This window comes from Balaenoptera musculus, chromosome 7, assembly GCF_009873245.2.
Source record: "Balaenoptera musculus isolate JJ_BM4_2016_0621 chromosome 7, mBalMus1.pri.v3, whole genome shotgun sequence".
In the NCBI taxonomy this organism is placed as follows: Eukaryota; Metazoa; Chordata; class Mammalia; order Artiodactyla; family Balaenopteridae; genus Balaenoptera; species Balaenoptera musculus.
This window is the reverse complement of record NC_045791.1, coordinates 52991421-53005445: the sequence shown is the minus strand read 5'-3', so window position 1 is coordinate 53005445 and position 14025 is coordinate 52991421. Positions and strand designations below refer to the sequence as shown.

At 37.1% G+C, this 14025-nt stretch overlaps 1 protein-coding gene across 8 annotated transcripts in view; it reads right to left on the bottom strand.

Annotated features, from left to right (window-relative positions):
• Nucleotides 1-9029: 9029 nt before the first annotated feature.
• Nucleotides 9030-14025, bottom strand: part of DYNC1I2 (dynein cytoplasmic 1 intermediate chain 2) — a 52649-nt gene continuing 47653 nt past the window's right edge. For 6 of the 8 annotated variants that reach the window (XM_036858228.1, XM_036858234.1, XM_036858229.1 and 3 more), the window contains 2 exons: nucleotides 12540-12665; nucleotides 9030-10986 (listed from right to left, as the gene is read on the bottom strand). In XM_036858228.1, the coding sequence (XP_036714123.1) occupies nucleotides 10873-10986; nucleotides 12540-12665 (240 nt within the window). In that variant the 3' untranslated portion in view covers nucleotides 9030-10872. The remainder of the gene's footprint in view (nucleotides 10987-12539; nucleotides 12666-14025) is intronic. The other 2 variants (XM_036858230.1, XM_036858235.1) reach the window with 1 other exon arrangement.

The following is a 14025-nucleotide window of genomic DNA, read 5'->3' as shown; positions in this document are numbered from 1 at the left end:
CAAAGGCAAAGGAATCTCCAGATATAACAGCTCCAAATAACAGTATACCCCCAATCTGAAGCCAAACAGTAAAGATTTAACTAAGATGTCAGCTACTTCAAATGTGAAAGCAGCAATACCAAACTATAAGGAACATGAAAAATCAAGGAAACATGTCATCACCAAAAGAATAATTTTCCAATAACTAAGCTCAAAGGTATGGAATTTTGTGATGTAGCTGATAAAGAATTTAAAATAGCTGTTTTGAAGAAATTCAATTACAAGAAGACACAATTCAATGAAATCAGGGAAAGAGGTACATGAACAAGATGAGATATTTACCCAAGGGATAGATATTATAAAAAAGAACTAATTCCAGAAGGAGTAGAGAGGGAGAAGGGGAGAGAAAATTTATTTAAAGAAATAATAGTTGAGCAGAAACCTGGGGAGAGATTTGGATATCCAAGTTCATGAAGCTAACAGGTCACCCTATGATCTCAGTGGAAAAAGACCTTCTTTAAGACATTATATAATGAATCTGTCAAAAAATCAGACAGAATTCTAAAAGCAGCCAGGAAAAAAGGTTGTAACCTACAAAGAAACCCCCATTAGGCTATTAATGGAAATACAAAACAATCAGAAAACAAGGAATAAGATGGCATTAGTAAGCCTTTACATATCAATAACTCTAAATATAAATGGATTGAATTCACCAAACAAGAGGTACAAAGTAGCTAGATGGATTGAAAAAAAAAAAAAAGATCCAACTATATGCTGCCTACAAGAGACTCAGTTCAGCTTGAAGGACACACAGGCTCAAAGTTGCAGGATATACGGATATAAAATCAACACACAGAATCAGTTGCATTTATATATACCAGTAAGAAAACATCTGAAAAGAAATAAAGAAAATTACCCCATTTACAATAGCATCAAAAACAATAAAACATTTAGGAATAAATTTAACAAAGGAAGTGAAAGATCTGTACAGTGAAAACTACAGGACTTTGATGAAAGAAATTGAAGTCACAAACAAATGGAAAGACATCCTGTGCTCACAAATTGGAAGACTTAATACTGTTAAAATGTCCATATTACCCAAAGACATCTATAGATTCAATGCAATTCCTATCAAAATTCCCATGGCATTTTTCACAGAAATAGAAGAAACAATCCTAATATTCATATGGGATCAAAAAAGACCCCAAAGAGCCAAAGCAATCCTGAGAAAGAAAAAAGCCAGAGGCATTACACTTCCTGATTTCAAACTATACTACAAAGCTATAGTAATTAAAACAGTATGGTACTGGCATAAAAACAGACACATAGACCAACAGAACAGAATAGAGAGCCCAGAAATAACCCCCTGCATAAACAGTCAACTAATATTTGACAAGGGAGCCAAGGACACTGAGTGGGGAAAGAACAGTCTCTTCAACAAATGGTGTTGGGAAAACTGGATAACCATATGCAGAAAAGTGAAATTGGACCCTATCTTACACCACTCACAAAAATTAACTCAAAATAGATTAAAGACTTAAAAAGAAGACCTGATCCCATAAAACTCCTAGAAGAAAACATACAGAAGAAGCTCCTTGATAATGATCTGTGCAATATTTTGGACATGACACCAAAAGCACAAGCAACAAAAGAAAAATCAACAAGTGGGACTACATCAAACTAAAAAGCTTCTGTACAGCAAAATAACTAATCAAAAAAAAAAAATGGCAACATATGGAATGGGAGACAGTGTTTGCAAACCATATATCAAATAAGAGATTAATATCCAAAATATATAAAGAAATCATACAACTTAGTAACAAAAACTCAAATAATCTGACTAAAAGATGGATGTAGGAACCAAATACACATTTTTCCAAAGAAGACATCCAGATGGCCAACAGGTACATGACAAGGTGCTCAACATCACTAATCATCAGGGAAATGCAAATCAAAACCTCATACCTGTTAGAATGGGTGTCATCAAGAAGACAAAAGAGGGACTTCCCTGGTGGCACAGTGGTTAGGAGTCTGCCTGCCAATGCAGGGGACACGAGTTCAAGCCCTGGTCCAGGAAGATCCCACATGTCATGGAGCAACTAAGCCCATGCGCCACAACTACTGAGCCTGCACTCTAGAGCCCGCAAGCCACAACTACTGAAGCCCGCATGCCACAACTACTGAAGCCCACGTGCCTAGAGCCCGTGCTCTGCAATAAGAGAAGCCACCGCAATTAGAAGTCCGCACACTGCAACGAAGAGTAGCCCCCGCTCGCCACAACTAGAAAAAGCCCGCGTGAAGCAACGAAGACCCAACGCAGCCAAAAATAAATAAATTTATGAAAAAGAATTAAAACAAAAGATAAGTGTTGTGAGCATGTGAGGATAAGGGAACCCTTGTACACTATTGGTGGGAATGTAAATTGGTACAGCTACTATAGAAAACACTACAACAATTCCTCAAAAAATTAAAAATAGAACTACCATACGACCCAGCAATTCCACCTCTGGGTATATATCCAGAGAAATGAAAACAGGATATTGAAGACACATATACACTCCTATGTTTATTGCTGCATTATTCACAATAGCCAAGAGATGGAAACAACCTAAATGTCCATCAACAGATGAATGGATAACATATATATTATCATATATATATATATAATATATATATATAGCTTTATTCACACACACACACACAATGGAGTATTATTCAGCCATGAGAAGGGAGGAAATCCTGCCATTTGTGACAACATGTAGCTAATGCTACACCTCTGTCATGCTACACCTATTTATATATTGCAATATATAAACATATCAAATCATCACACTGTACACCTTAAACTTGTACACCTTAACAATGTTATATGTTAATTATACCTCAATAAAAATAAATTTTTAAAAACCTACTCTGTTGACTTTAGGAAAAGGCCCAACACTGCCCTTAGCTGCCTCATTTGAGAGGGCCTCTTAAATCAAGAATTCTACGTCTAGGCCCTCCTGTAGCTGTGTCCCCATCTGCAGGGCCAATAGGATATGACCATATGGAGCCCATTTCGTTCCATTCCAGGTCATGTTCAAGGCACCCGGGACTCAAATTTCCTGCCTAGACAGCTCAGCTTCCATGGCCTGCATAAGCCTCTTCAGTCAGGCCCATTTTCCCAAAAACGCACCCTAATATCTAAGGGTGGCCAAAAGGTGGCTATTTGCAGGGGGATAAAACTTAGGCATGTAGGCGGAAGAATCCACAAATGTTCCTTAGTGGCTGGTTAAGAGATGGAGCGGTGGAAGAGAAGGAGAGGAATGGGCTGTGGGCAGGCTCTCTCCTGGCTGCCACCTTCTGACATGGAGTTCTGAGAAGTCTGAAAATTCTAAAATCCAAGCTGTCTGTGCATGTTGTTGTGAACATAATTTAATAGCTTGTTAGCTTGATTTTATTACGTAAAAATATTTTCACCTATTGTCTCAGGCCCTGAAAATGTTAGGGGAGGACCTAGGAAGGAGCAAGGTAGTGATTGCTAAGTGGATTTCAGGCAGAGTCCTTGTTAACAGAGATGCCACAAGGGAGTCCTGATCAGTTGTAGGTTAAGTTACTTACAGCTACTGCCATCTTCTTTAGCCAGTGGACACTTACATTCCATATCTAATCTGTTTCTTCCTGAAGTTTGAGTCAACCAGAAGGACAACAGAAAGTTCTAGAATCACTTTGTAGATTCCTAGAAGCCAGAAGACTAATCCTAATTCCTCTCTTTCTTACAGAGTTACAACACCTTATGGTCTTTAATGCCTGTGGCACTGTATGTAGGCTTATCTGAGTAAAAAATTGATTCGTTGACTAAGATCATAAAGGCAGTGTAGTATAGTGTTTAAGAACACAACTCTATAATCAGACTGTTAGGTGTAGTTCCTAGATTGTGAGTCAATTAATGTCCCTAAGCACAGTGACAATATGCTGGACCTGGCGTGCACCAGCTCAATGAGAGCCCATTATATGTTTATCTTCCCAATTCCATGTTCAGTGACATTACATTGGTAGTCTGCTATTGGCCATGGTGGAAGCATTGACACCACAGAAATTGGTTCAAATTAGTTTCTGTTTTTTAACTTAGTAATCACAATAGTTCCCACATTATAGGGGAGCTAGGATGAGAATGTGCGTATGCGAGTGTGTGTGTGTGTATATGTGTGTGTGTATAATCATGTAGCAAATGCTCAATAAGTGCTACCAGTTATTAATACATGGTCAGAATGTACTAAGGCCAGAGTTTATAAGGCAGAGGAAACAAACTTTGGAAACATGAGACATACACTTCCATTAGGTATAAAGTGTTGGTACAAGATCTTTGAGTAGATCTTTCCAATCCTATTCCTTGGAAACTTACTTCATACTGGTTTTGTGGTCTTTCTCAGTAGAGGAAGCAGAAGAAAAAAAAAAAAAAAAGCTAAGATAATATTAGACAGGAATCCTAACTGGTCAAGCCTTTTGTGGTAAAGCGTCAGCAGAGATCTCTGAATTTGTAAATGCTTGTTTTTAACCTCTAACAGCCAAGAGATAGAGCCTATAAACTTGTAGGACTACTGAAGAGCAGCAGTAAGTGAACCTGTTGAAAGTTAGCATCACCTCTCATTACAGCAATGCCTCATATTTGTACAGTGCTTCATTTTCACATATATTCTGGGTTATTTCCATAACAGCCCTGTGAAGTGGTAGATGTGGAAATAAGCTTACAGAGATGAAGCCCTCTGCTCAAAGGTATGGTTAACTGAATTTCAACACAAGGTGACTCTAAGTCTAAGACGCTTTGAACTAGAAATACAATCTAAGCACCCCCATGTTTTGAAGGGGTTTATCTACAAACCAAACATTAGGATTTAGTAGTCAGTTGTTTCCTCCCAGTTGATATAATTCCAACTAAAGCACAATATCTTGATATTCAATTAGTCTTTAGGGCTTTTGATCTATGTGGATGTATTATTCTAGTTATTCTCACGTAACACTGATGTGATAGCAGCATCCATTTTACAACAGTTGATGAAGGCCTAGAGAAATGAAGGACTTGCCTAAAATAAGGAGCAGGAAAACCCAGGGGTTATCTTCTATGAATCACACTGTACTCCTTATCTGATTTTCGGCACAAAATACAAAAGTCCTTTTTCTCAACTGATACAAATTCTCCTTAAGCTCCTGAGTTTCTGAAGGGCTAAGGCCATTTCTTTTGCCTTGGAAGATGAAGGGTCCTCCAAATCCATCTAATGACCCTCAATGTACTGACAAATTCAGGAGTGTATCAAACATTACTAGAAATGAGGCCCATTAAGAAGGGCCTAGTTGGGGCTTCCCTAGTGGCGCAGTGGTTAAGAATCCACCTGCCAATGCAGGGGACACGGGTTCGATCCCTGGTCCAGGAAGATCCCACATGCCGCAGAGCAACTAAGCCCGTGCGCCACAACTACTGAGCCTGCACTCTAGATCCCGAGCCACAACTACTGAAGCCCGCGTGCCTAGAGCCTGTGCTCCGCAACAAGAGAAGCCCCCGCAATGAGAAGCCCACGCACCGCAACGAAGAGTAGCCCCCGCTCGCCGCAACTAGAGAAAGCCCGTGTGCAGCAACGAACACCCAACGCAGCCAAAAATAAATAAATAAAATATAAATAAATTTATTAAAAAAAAAAAGAAGGGCCTAGTCATTTTACCAAGTTTCTTGCTCAATTACTATTCATTGACAAGTCAGGTTTTGACTTATTTCTGGAAGTCATATTTTGGATACAATGGGACAGCAGAGATCTGCTAATCTAGATATGAGTTAGATAAAAGCTATTCCTGCAGGACTAATTTTAGGGCTTCCTCTACGCCTGGCAACCAAACACAGGTCCTCAAGGACTGAAGCTCCTCTTTCTAGTGACCATCTTCCTAAAATGAGCCTGTCTTATTTCCAAGGGGACTGACCCTAGGGAAGACGGATGGGTACTTCATAAGTTTTAACAGTTGAGTTAACTATTGTTCCCCAGATTTTCGTGGAAGTGACTGATTCCAGTTCTACTACTATGTAGCTGAATCAAGTTTGTTTTCTCATTGATTTGAAAAAGGGGTTCCACCTCCTCTTTTCTAAGTCTCTAGATATTGCAATCCATGTATGTAACTAACATAAGAGCAAGAGCTGAGTATCAGCTGGAAATTGAGTGGGTCATTTTTTTCTAGCATAATTTGTAATTCTACCATAGAATGCAGTAAGAGAAAGTACTCCTAGGAAAAGTATTATTAAGGACAATTAATATTTCTCCCTCAGTTCACTGCTACTCCTAAACATCTGAGAGTTCAAGCTGTGATGTGATTTCTTAAAGTTAAAAAAATTTTTTCTTGAACACCAAGCCACCTAATTCTTAGAAGATTAGCTCTTGTTACATTGCACAGATGGCTACATAAAATGGTCTCTCTCCATTCTTATATTCTTAAAAAAAAAAAAAAAAAAAGAATCCCTTATTTGTGTGGTACTTCATAATATACAAGTCTTCACATATATAATATCTCATGTAACCTTCACAGAAAGCAAATATTTTCATCACTTAACATGAGAATACTGATCCTTGTCCCAGGTGATATTACTGGTAATGGGGAGTTTCAGAAATAGAACTTGGGACCTTTGAACCCAGTATTCTTTTTTTTCATATACCAAGCCACCGTTAAGTCTAAAAGATTTTGATCCAAAGCATTTCTATTTGTTCAGAAAAAAATTTTTTTTTAAATCTACTACAAAAATTCACAAAAGATAAAATTACTCGCCATCAAAGCCTTACTGGTGGTACACTGATTTCCGGAGTCACAGAGTTCGGTCTCAGCATGTTCAGCACCACGTGGGTGTGTTCCACACCTACACAATCACTGCCCCACAGCTTTCCAACCAAATCAAGTGCATTACAAGAGAGGCAGGATAATACATTACCACAGACCTGAATAAACGACCTCACAAAGTGAAACAGACTTTTCTGAAAGCTTACCTGAGTGCAAGCTGATTCCATCCTCTGACTGGGAACTGGTAATGGAATATTAAGAAGCCGAAACTGAGATTCCTGCTATGAAACTAACAACACAAAATACTGTAATTTTAGAAAAGTTTGTAAAAGATTGCTGATTGGCTATGTTCAAACTATCAGTGGCTGGAAGCTATATACTGAAAACTTAAATACCAGAAATCCATTTGGACTTTAAGAAGTTTGGGGATTGTGAACATGGCAGGCAGAAAGAGAATCTGTACATCTAAATTCCAACAAAAGGTCTGAGAGCACTGGCCTATTGAGAAAAGCATTGCAATGTGATGACTATTCAAAGTCTTCCAGTTGGCATTCTGGTTAGTATTGTAGGATCTTTCTCTAAAACGTGTATCTTCTATGTGAAAAGGATTTAAAAATTATAATATATTAAGTGCAAGCAAATTATTACCTTCTTAGGGCATTAAAATTGATTAGTTAAAAGAATGTTAATTGTAATCCTCTACTTCAAAAGAAATAATGAACATGGCTGTTCTTTTCTTCTTGCCTTTGGGGCAACTTTCCTATTCTTTGGTAGCACTAGAGGCCCCCAGAACCTGTAAGCCAGATCTCTAAGTAAATAATTTCCTAGCATTTTTTAATGAATCAAAAATAAGATTCCCACTGGGACTTCTCTGGCAGTCCAGTGGTTAAGACTCCGTGCCTCCAATGCACGGGGCGTGGGTTCGATCCCTGGTCGGGGAACTAAGATCCCAAATGCCTCGTGACCAAAAAAAAAAAAAGAGAGAGAGAGAGATTCCCAGGTATTTTTCCCAAACTTGTAAGGCCCCTAGTTGCCTAGCAATCAGCAAGATAATAGCAGGAAAGCAAGAACTCATTTCTTGCCTCTATCTTGGGGTGGGGGGGGTGAATCTCAATAGGAATCCCATCACTAAACCATCAAATGAGGCAAAGCCGATGGCTTTTTACCTAGACTTATGCCCAAGATTCAGGCATAATACCACCACCTCGGGCACTATGTCATGTTTGAAACAACTTGGTTCTCACAGCCACTGAGCAGCTGGAGCTATAATCAGAGCGCCATTCTCTCCAATGTACTTAATTGTACACCGTTTTCTAATTATAAAATATCACAATGCCAATGTTGAAATACCAGGATTGTGGGAAAGACATTTAAAAAGCATTGCCCGACAAAATGGAAAGATGAAAAATTGTACACGGCACAGCAGATTTTCATTCACTCACTCAAGCCCCTTCCTTTCCATGTGGTTCAAGTGGTAGAGGTTACAGTCTATCAGTACTAGCACAGAACAGAATGAATCAACACTCTTACAATATTGAAAGACTAGGACCATCCCTAACACTACTTTCCTATAGTTCCTCCTCCTAAATTTTAAGTCATCCATTCCTTCAATATTCAATATGTCAGCATCACTGCAACAATATTTTATATCTAGAGATTTTCTAAACTTTGTAGGCAACTGGATCAATAAACCGGAAGATGGCTTCTACCAATGAATTTTTATTTTTTTGGCTTAAATGATACCAAAAAATGGTTATTTCTGAGGTTTACTGCAAGTTAATTATTGTCTGCAAAACTGAGTATTCTTCCTCTACACAAACGAGGGTAACCGATAATCTTTAACTTCTCATTCAAAAAGAAAACAACCAAACAATAAACACAAAACAAGAAATTAGCCAGAAAGCTATGGCTTGTTTCCCACTCAGAAAAAAACTATAACCGGTAACAAATAAGGTACAATTTCCGTAAGTGGGTATTTTTTAAAATTATAAGGTTTTCATTTCTAAAAGAGTGAAGAGCTGCAACACTTTTCTAGTCAGCTTAATCTGTCAGAAGATTTCATATCAATATTGACAGCCTCAGTACTTTCTTTTTTGCTATTATATAGTCAACTTTTAAAAGGCAATTCCTCACATTAAATTCATGTGTTCTTAAAAATGTAGACTAAAGTTAAATGGGCAAAGATAAAGGTCCACACTGCATTTTTGGGGAGGGGAGGGAATGTTGTTTCCAAAAAGCAAAAACTCTTTGGTGAGAAGTATTTTACAAACACTTACCAATTCTATTCTTTCACAATTGGATGCATCAACTTGAATCCAATGAGCAGCTGGATTTGCCACATCTCATGATTTCCAACCTTAATCATAATTATGTTTTCTCTTTTTCTAGTCATTTATATAAATGGTGGGCAAGAATGCAATAACTATTTCAGTGATTACACGAATTCTATACTAAGACAGTGTGACCCTGCTAAAATTGAATTTTTGACTCACAGACATTACTACCATGAGATAACTTATTTATTTGCCTGCTGATATTAAAAAAAAAATCTTTGGTCTATAGTAGGCAATTATGGGGTGTCAACTTATGAAAACTGAATATATAAAAATAGAGAACTGCCTGAAGTAATTACAATCAATAATTTTAGAGCTGGAAGGAAATTTAGAAATCATCTCATCCTAACTTAATTCCTAGATAATAAAAAAGTCAGATGGAAAGACTTGGTTGGCTAAAATCACACTTCCCATGAGTGCCAGAGCTAGAATTAGAGTTTGGGTCTAATATTCCAGGTCAATTATTCCTCACACTATACAATACTCATAGTTAAGAATAAATTACTTAAAAATTCATTTCCCAACAGATCTTTGTTAAATTAAGAAAAATCAAACCAAACGAAAATGTTCAAAATCTGGCATCTACTACTCTTCCTTCCTAGTTCATGTTGTTGAATAAATGACAGTTAAACTTTGGAAAGGCAAAAGGTCAGGATCAAGGAAATGGACAATTTAAAGTGGATAAATTCAGTATCTGAGCATAACCCTTTTCTCTAGTCCTGAAACAGGTTGACTGCAACACAAATCCTTAGATATCTGCCACTTACCTTTCAGGCGTATAGATGAGGTTGTAGTAACAGATCTCAAGATGTGCAGTTGATCCAATGACAAAATTCATTTGAGCACTTTCCTTCATGGCTACTGCAACCACAAAATCAATTTCTCTCAAAGGTTTCAGTCTCAGAGGGCTCACATATAATCTCAACCAGTGAGAATAATAGGCAGCTTTCTGTTTATTCTTTAAATTAAATAGATCTTAGATGGAAAGAAAAAAGGGATTAAAACAAAAATTAACCTAGGAAAAATTCGGTCACTGACATAGATTATCTAGACATCAGCTCATAATGCACTGGGAGATCTACAGTATACTATATGGTATATTTAAGGCACAAAGCTTTATGAGGTTTGAGGTGGCTGCTTACAACAGGAGCTTAAAGAAAGAGATGAAAAAAAGATACTTTATAAAAGCGGCAGAATTTAATAAAATTTTAATTGCAAGGAGTAAATCAAAATGAAAATTTGAAAAGTTAAAGCATATTTGTGTTTATTTATAGATTGTTATCACATGAATTATAAAGGAAAAAAAGAATATCAGAATGGAACTGGATAGATGTATTCATGCTATGGCTAAGAATAAACAATGTTCCTACATATTATGGTTAGTGAGAACATTATCAGTGTAACAGGGAATTGTGATTATTTAAAAATATGTAGAACTTACTTAATCTGTGCTTTAGAAATAACTGTGTATAGTGTTATAAGCTGAAAAGACTTCAAAAGAATACCAAATATACACCTGTGTATAAGAATTCAGAAAAGGCTGCATTCTGTAAAGTCAATCAGCTGCATTAAAAATGACACAAATCCAAAACAAGATGCATGTTATATAAAAAAGGACTTTGTAAGATTTGCTTGCTGCATTAAATCCACAGTTTAATCCACGAAATTTCCTTTTAATTATCATTTAGATAGAAGCATGCAAATAGTTCTAGGATCTACTTAGAGTGTTCCCCAAATCCACTACGGCTACATATTCCCTTTTCAGGAGCTAAGCAGGTATTCGGGCAGCTGCTTCCTCCTCTGCATCCGCTCGGTTTGCATTAATTTCTGCAAGTGTTCGGCCGAACCGTGTCCATTCATCATTTCGGGGGACAGCAATCTGCTGTTAAAAAGAAATACAATGTTTTATGTACACTGAAATAAAAGATCATCTTACCTACTATTATTCAGTGTTTTCAAATACTTTTTCCATTAAAAAGTAATAATTGACCTGAATGGCCTTTCCATAATTACAGAGACTATACCAATGATCTATAACATTTCAAAACAAAAGATAGTGTTTGGGAAGTGTGTTGTGACAGCCTCAGAAATGATTTTGCTATTATCATCATCCATGGAAGAGAGAATGACAACGATGCTCTGTAAATATAACTCCTAGGCACTATCTCATGGATTTTGCTGGTGGGCAGGAATTCCTGAAAAATTTTTACTTCTTGCACCATTCCTAGTATGAAATAATTTGTGAAGCATGGTTCATAAGATCTGGTTTCTTGTAAGTGTTTATTTTTGTTTGGAACCTAAGATAACCTTTCCTGATATCTTAATCCATCTTCATCAAAAGGTATGCTACTTCTTACCACTTTAGTGATGTAGCAATAGCAAAAGGGGAAAGGAGGCGTGTGATGCTTTTGCCTAACTAAAGCAGTCCAATAACCAAAAATTTTTGACAGCTGTCATTATAATATTTGAGGAATCTGGCATGCCATATTAGGGCACAAAACATTCAGTGTGGCAAATGGATGTGCCTGCTTCTAAACCTACCATATGACTTTAGACTAGATTGGACAGTGATGCCCAATATGGTAGCTACCAGACAATTGTGACTATTTACATTTAAATTACTTAAAATTAAATAAAATAAAAAATTCAGTTCTTCAGTTGTTCTAGCCACATTTTAAGTGTTCAATAGCCAAATGTGGCCAGTGGCTACCACGTTGGATAGTGCAGATACAGAGTAGTTCCATCTGTGCAGACAGTTCAACTGGCTGTTCTAAATGATTCACTCTACCTCCCTCCACATCTAATTGCTAGAGGCTGTGGGGTTTCCAGAGAGAATGGGGAATCATAAGGCAGAGCAAAAGAAGGAGTGACTAAGGCGCTAGCCAGGGCTAAAACATGAGGAAATCACTCCTGAGCGTCGTGTACAGTCAACCCAAACAGTAAAGATGAGACAGCTGCAAGTCATCCTGTTGGGTTCAATAATAATGGCTTTGCAACAAGGCTCAAGGAGTCAAGACTGACATTTCACATAGTCATCAGATAACTCTTAAAAGATATTACTTTTGATTTCCACTACCTGGCCCAAAGAAATCTATGAATACAGAAAAATAAAATCTTATCTCAATAACAATTCTGTAAAGCCCCAAAGTCCAACTATAACTCTGAATTTCTTCTGCCTGAAGAATTTCTAATTTCCAGCAATGCATGCTTGAAGGTACTTCCAACATATGGATACTACCCTCAAAATCTGCTGCATGGGGACACAGGACATTCAGTTTAGAAAGAAAATTAATCTCAAGAGTTGCTTCTATAGTGAAAAGTAAGTTTTATCAATTCATGAACTTCAAAGACTAGTTTTAGCCACAAAGATACTGCCACTGCAATGCTGTGAAAGCTAAACAGATGTGTCAAAATTATAGGCAGTGAGCCTCATACCTCTCCCACATCATATATAACAATCTGTCCTTCAGAATCACCCACGGCAATCTCTCTTCCAGAATGGGTCCATCTTACGCGATTAAGAGCAGGATTACCCTCCACAGAAATGCTGGCAGTTGGCACCTAAAGTCATTTAAAATATAGTGCAGTGTTAAAAGTTTCATCAGGATTTCTATAAACATGTAAAACTAATTCTTCTTTCCTCCAATCTGGCTACATTTTTAAAAACAAAGATGAAAATAGATAAAGAATTTTCCCAACTTTCTTCCTGTTCAGTGATACATTCTGAATGACATTATAGTCAATGCTTGAAAATGGTTTGGGAAAATAACTTAAGTCCTTGTATAAGAAATTTTCACATGACTGGATACATCATTTTGAAAGATCTTCTCTTTAATAAAGGATTCTTTGTTGTTTTAACTTCTTTAAGAAGTCAAGCCATTTGAAAACAGATGGTCAAAACCTCACTTAAAGAAACATCTCAAAAGCCCTCATAAACAGATTATGGTTCAATTTTAGAGGACAGGAATTACTTTTGTAGCTTGCATCTCTGTTAGCTAAAACCTGTGATTTGATCCACAGTTGCTAGAAACAGTTCATACTAAAGCTGCAGTATGGGTCTTTCCAAAGCCCCTGTTCCCATGAACTGCCTGGAGCAGGGCAGGATGATGTCACCAACACAATGGCACCATCCCCTGGAATCTGACTGTACCCTCTGCTGTGCTAAGGAAAAAAGAAATTATTTGCCACGCATGGAGCAAACCTTCAATGTCTGACTCAGAACAGTATCACAATAACTTTTAAATTTCTGAAATCTGATTAAAAATAATCCTACTATTTGACACGAGTCATCCTCAAATGATTAATTTAACCTTCTAGAGTGCCAAAATTGTTCTAAGAGAAAAATTATAACTTAGATATTTTCTCTGAGTTAGCAAATTATAGAAAAGATCCAAATTTTACTGTAACCACAAATGTCTAACACCAAAATCCAAATTAAGAAAAAAAATTGGTCTTTCTAGGTAACTAGAAATGTATCATCAAGTCCAGTCATCTAGCCAGTCAATACCTTTCCCTAGCAGTATCTGAATGTTCCTCTTCAACCTACTAAAGCACGAGTTAGCAGTGTTAAAATTCTTACATTTCCAGTATATAATTTCCTTGTCCTGTATAACCAACTAATTTACTTCAAGGGATTTTGGACACTTGTCACTAGAAATATGAAGAGATGTGGGAAAGGGTGGGCTGTGGGGGAAGGCACCAAGAGACTTTCTCCTCAAAAACTTTTATTGGCAGAACTGCTAACATTACTTCTTACCACCACACAGCAATACAGAACTCTAAGAACACTTTAAGCCTCTCCACATTGGTAAAAATAAACCTGGTTAAACATAAATAATAGCTGCAGTTAAATTTCATTCCTAATAACTCATTTTAGTATAGCAGTTAGGAAATTTGATGATTTCTATATTAATTTTATAGT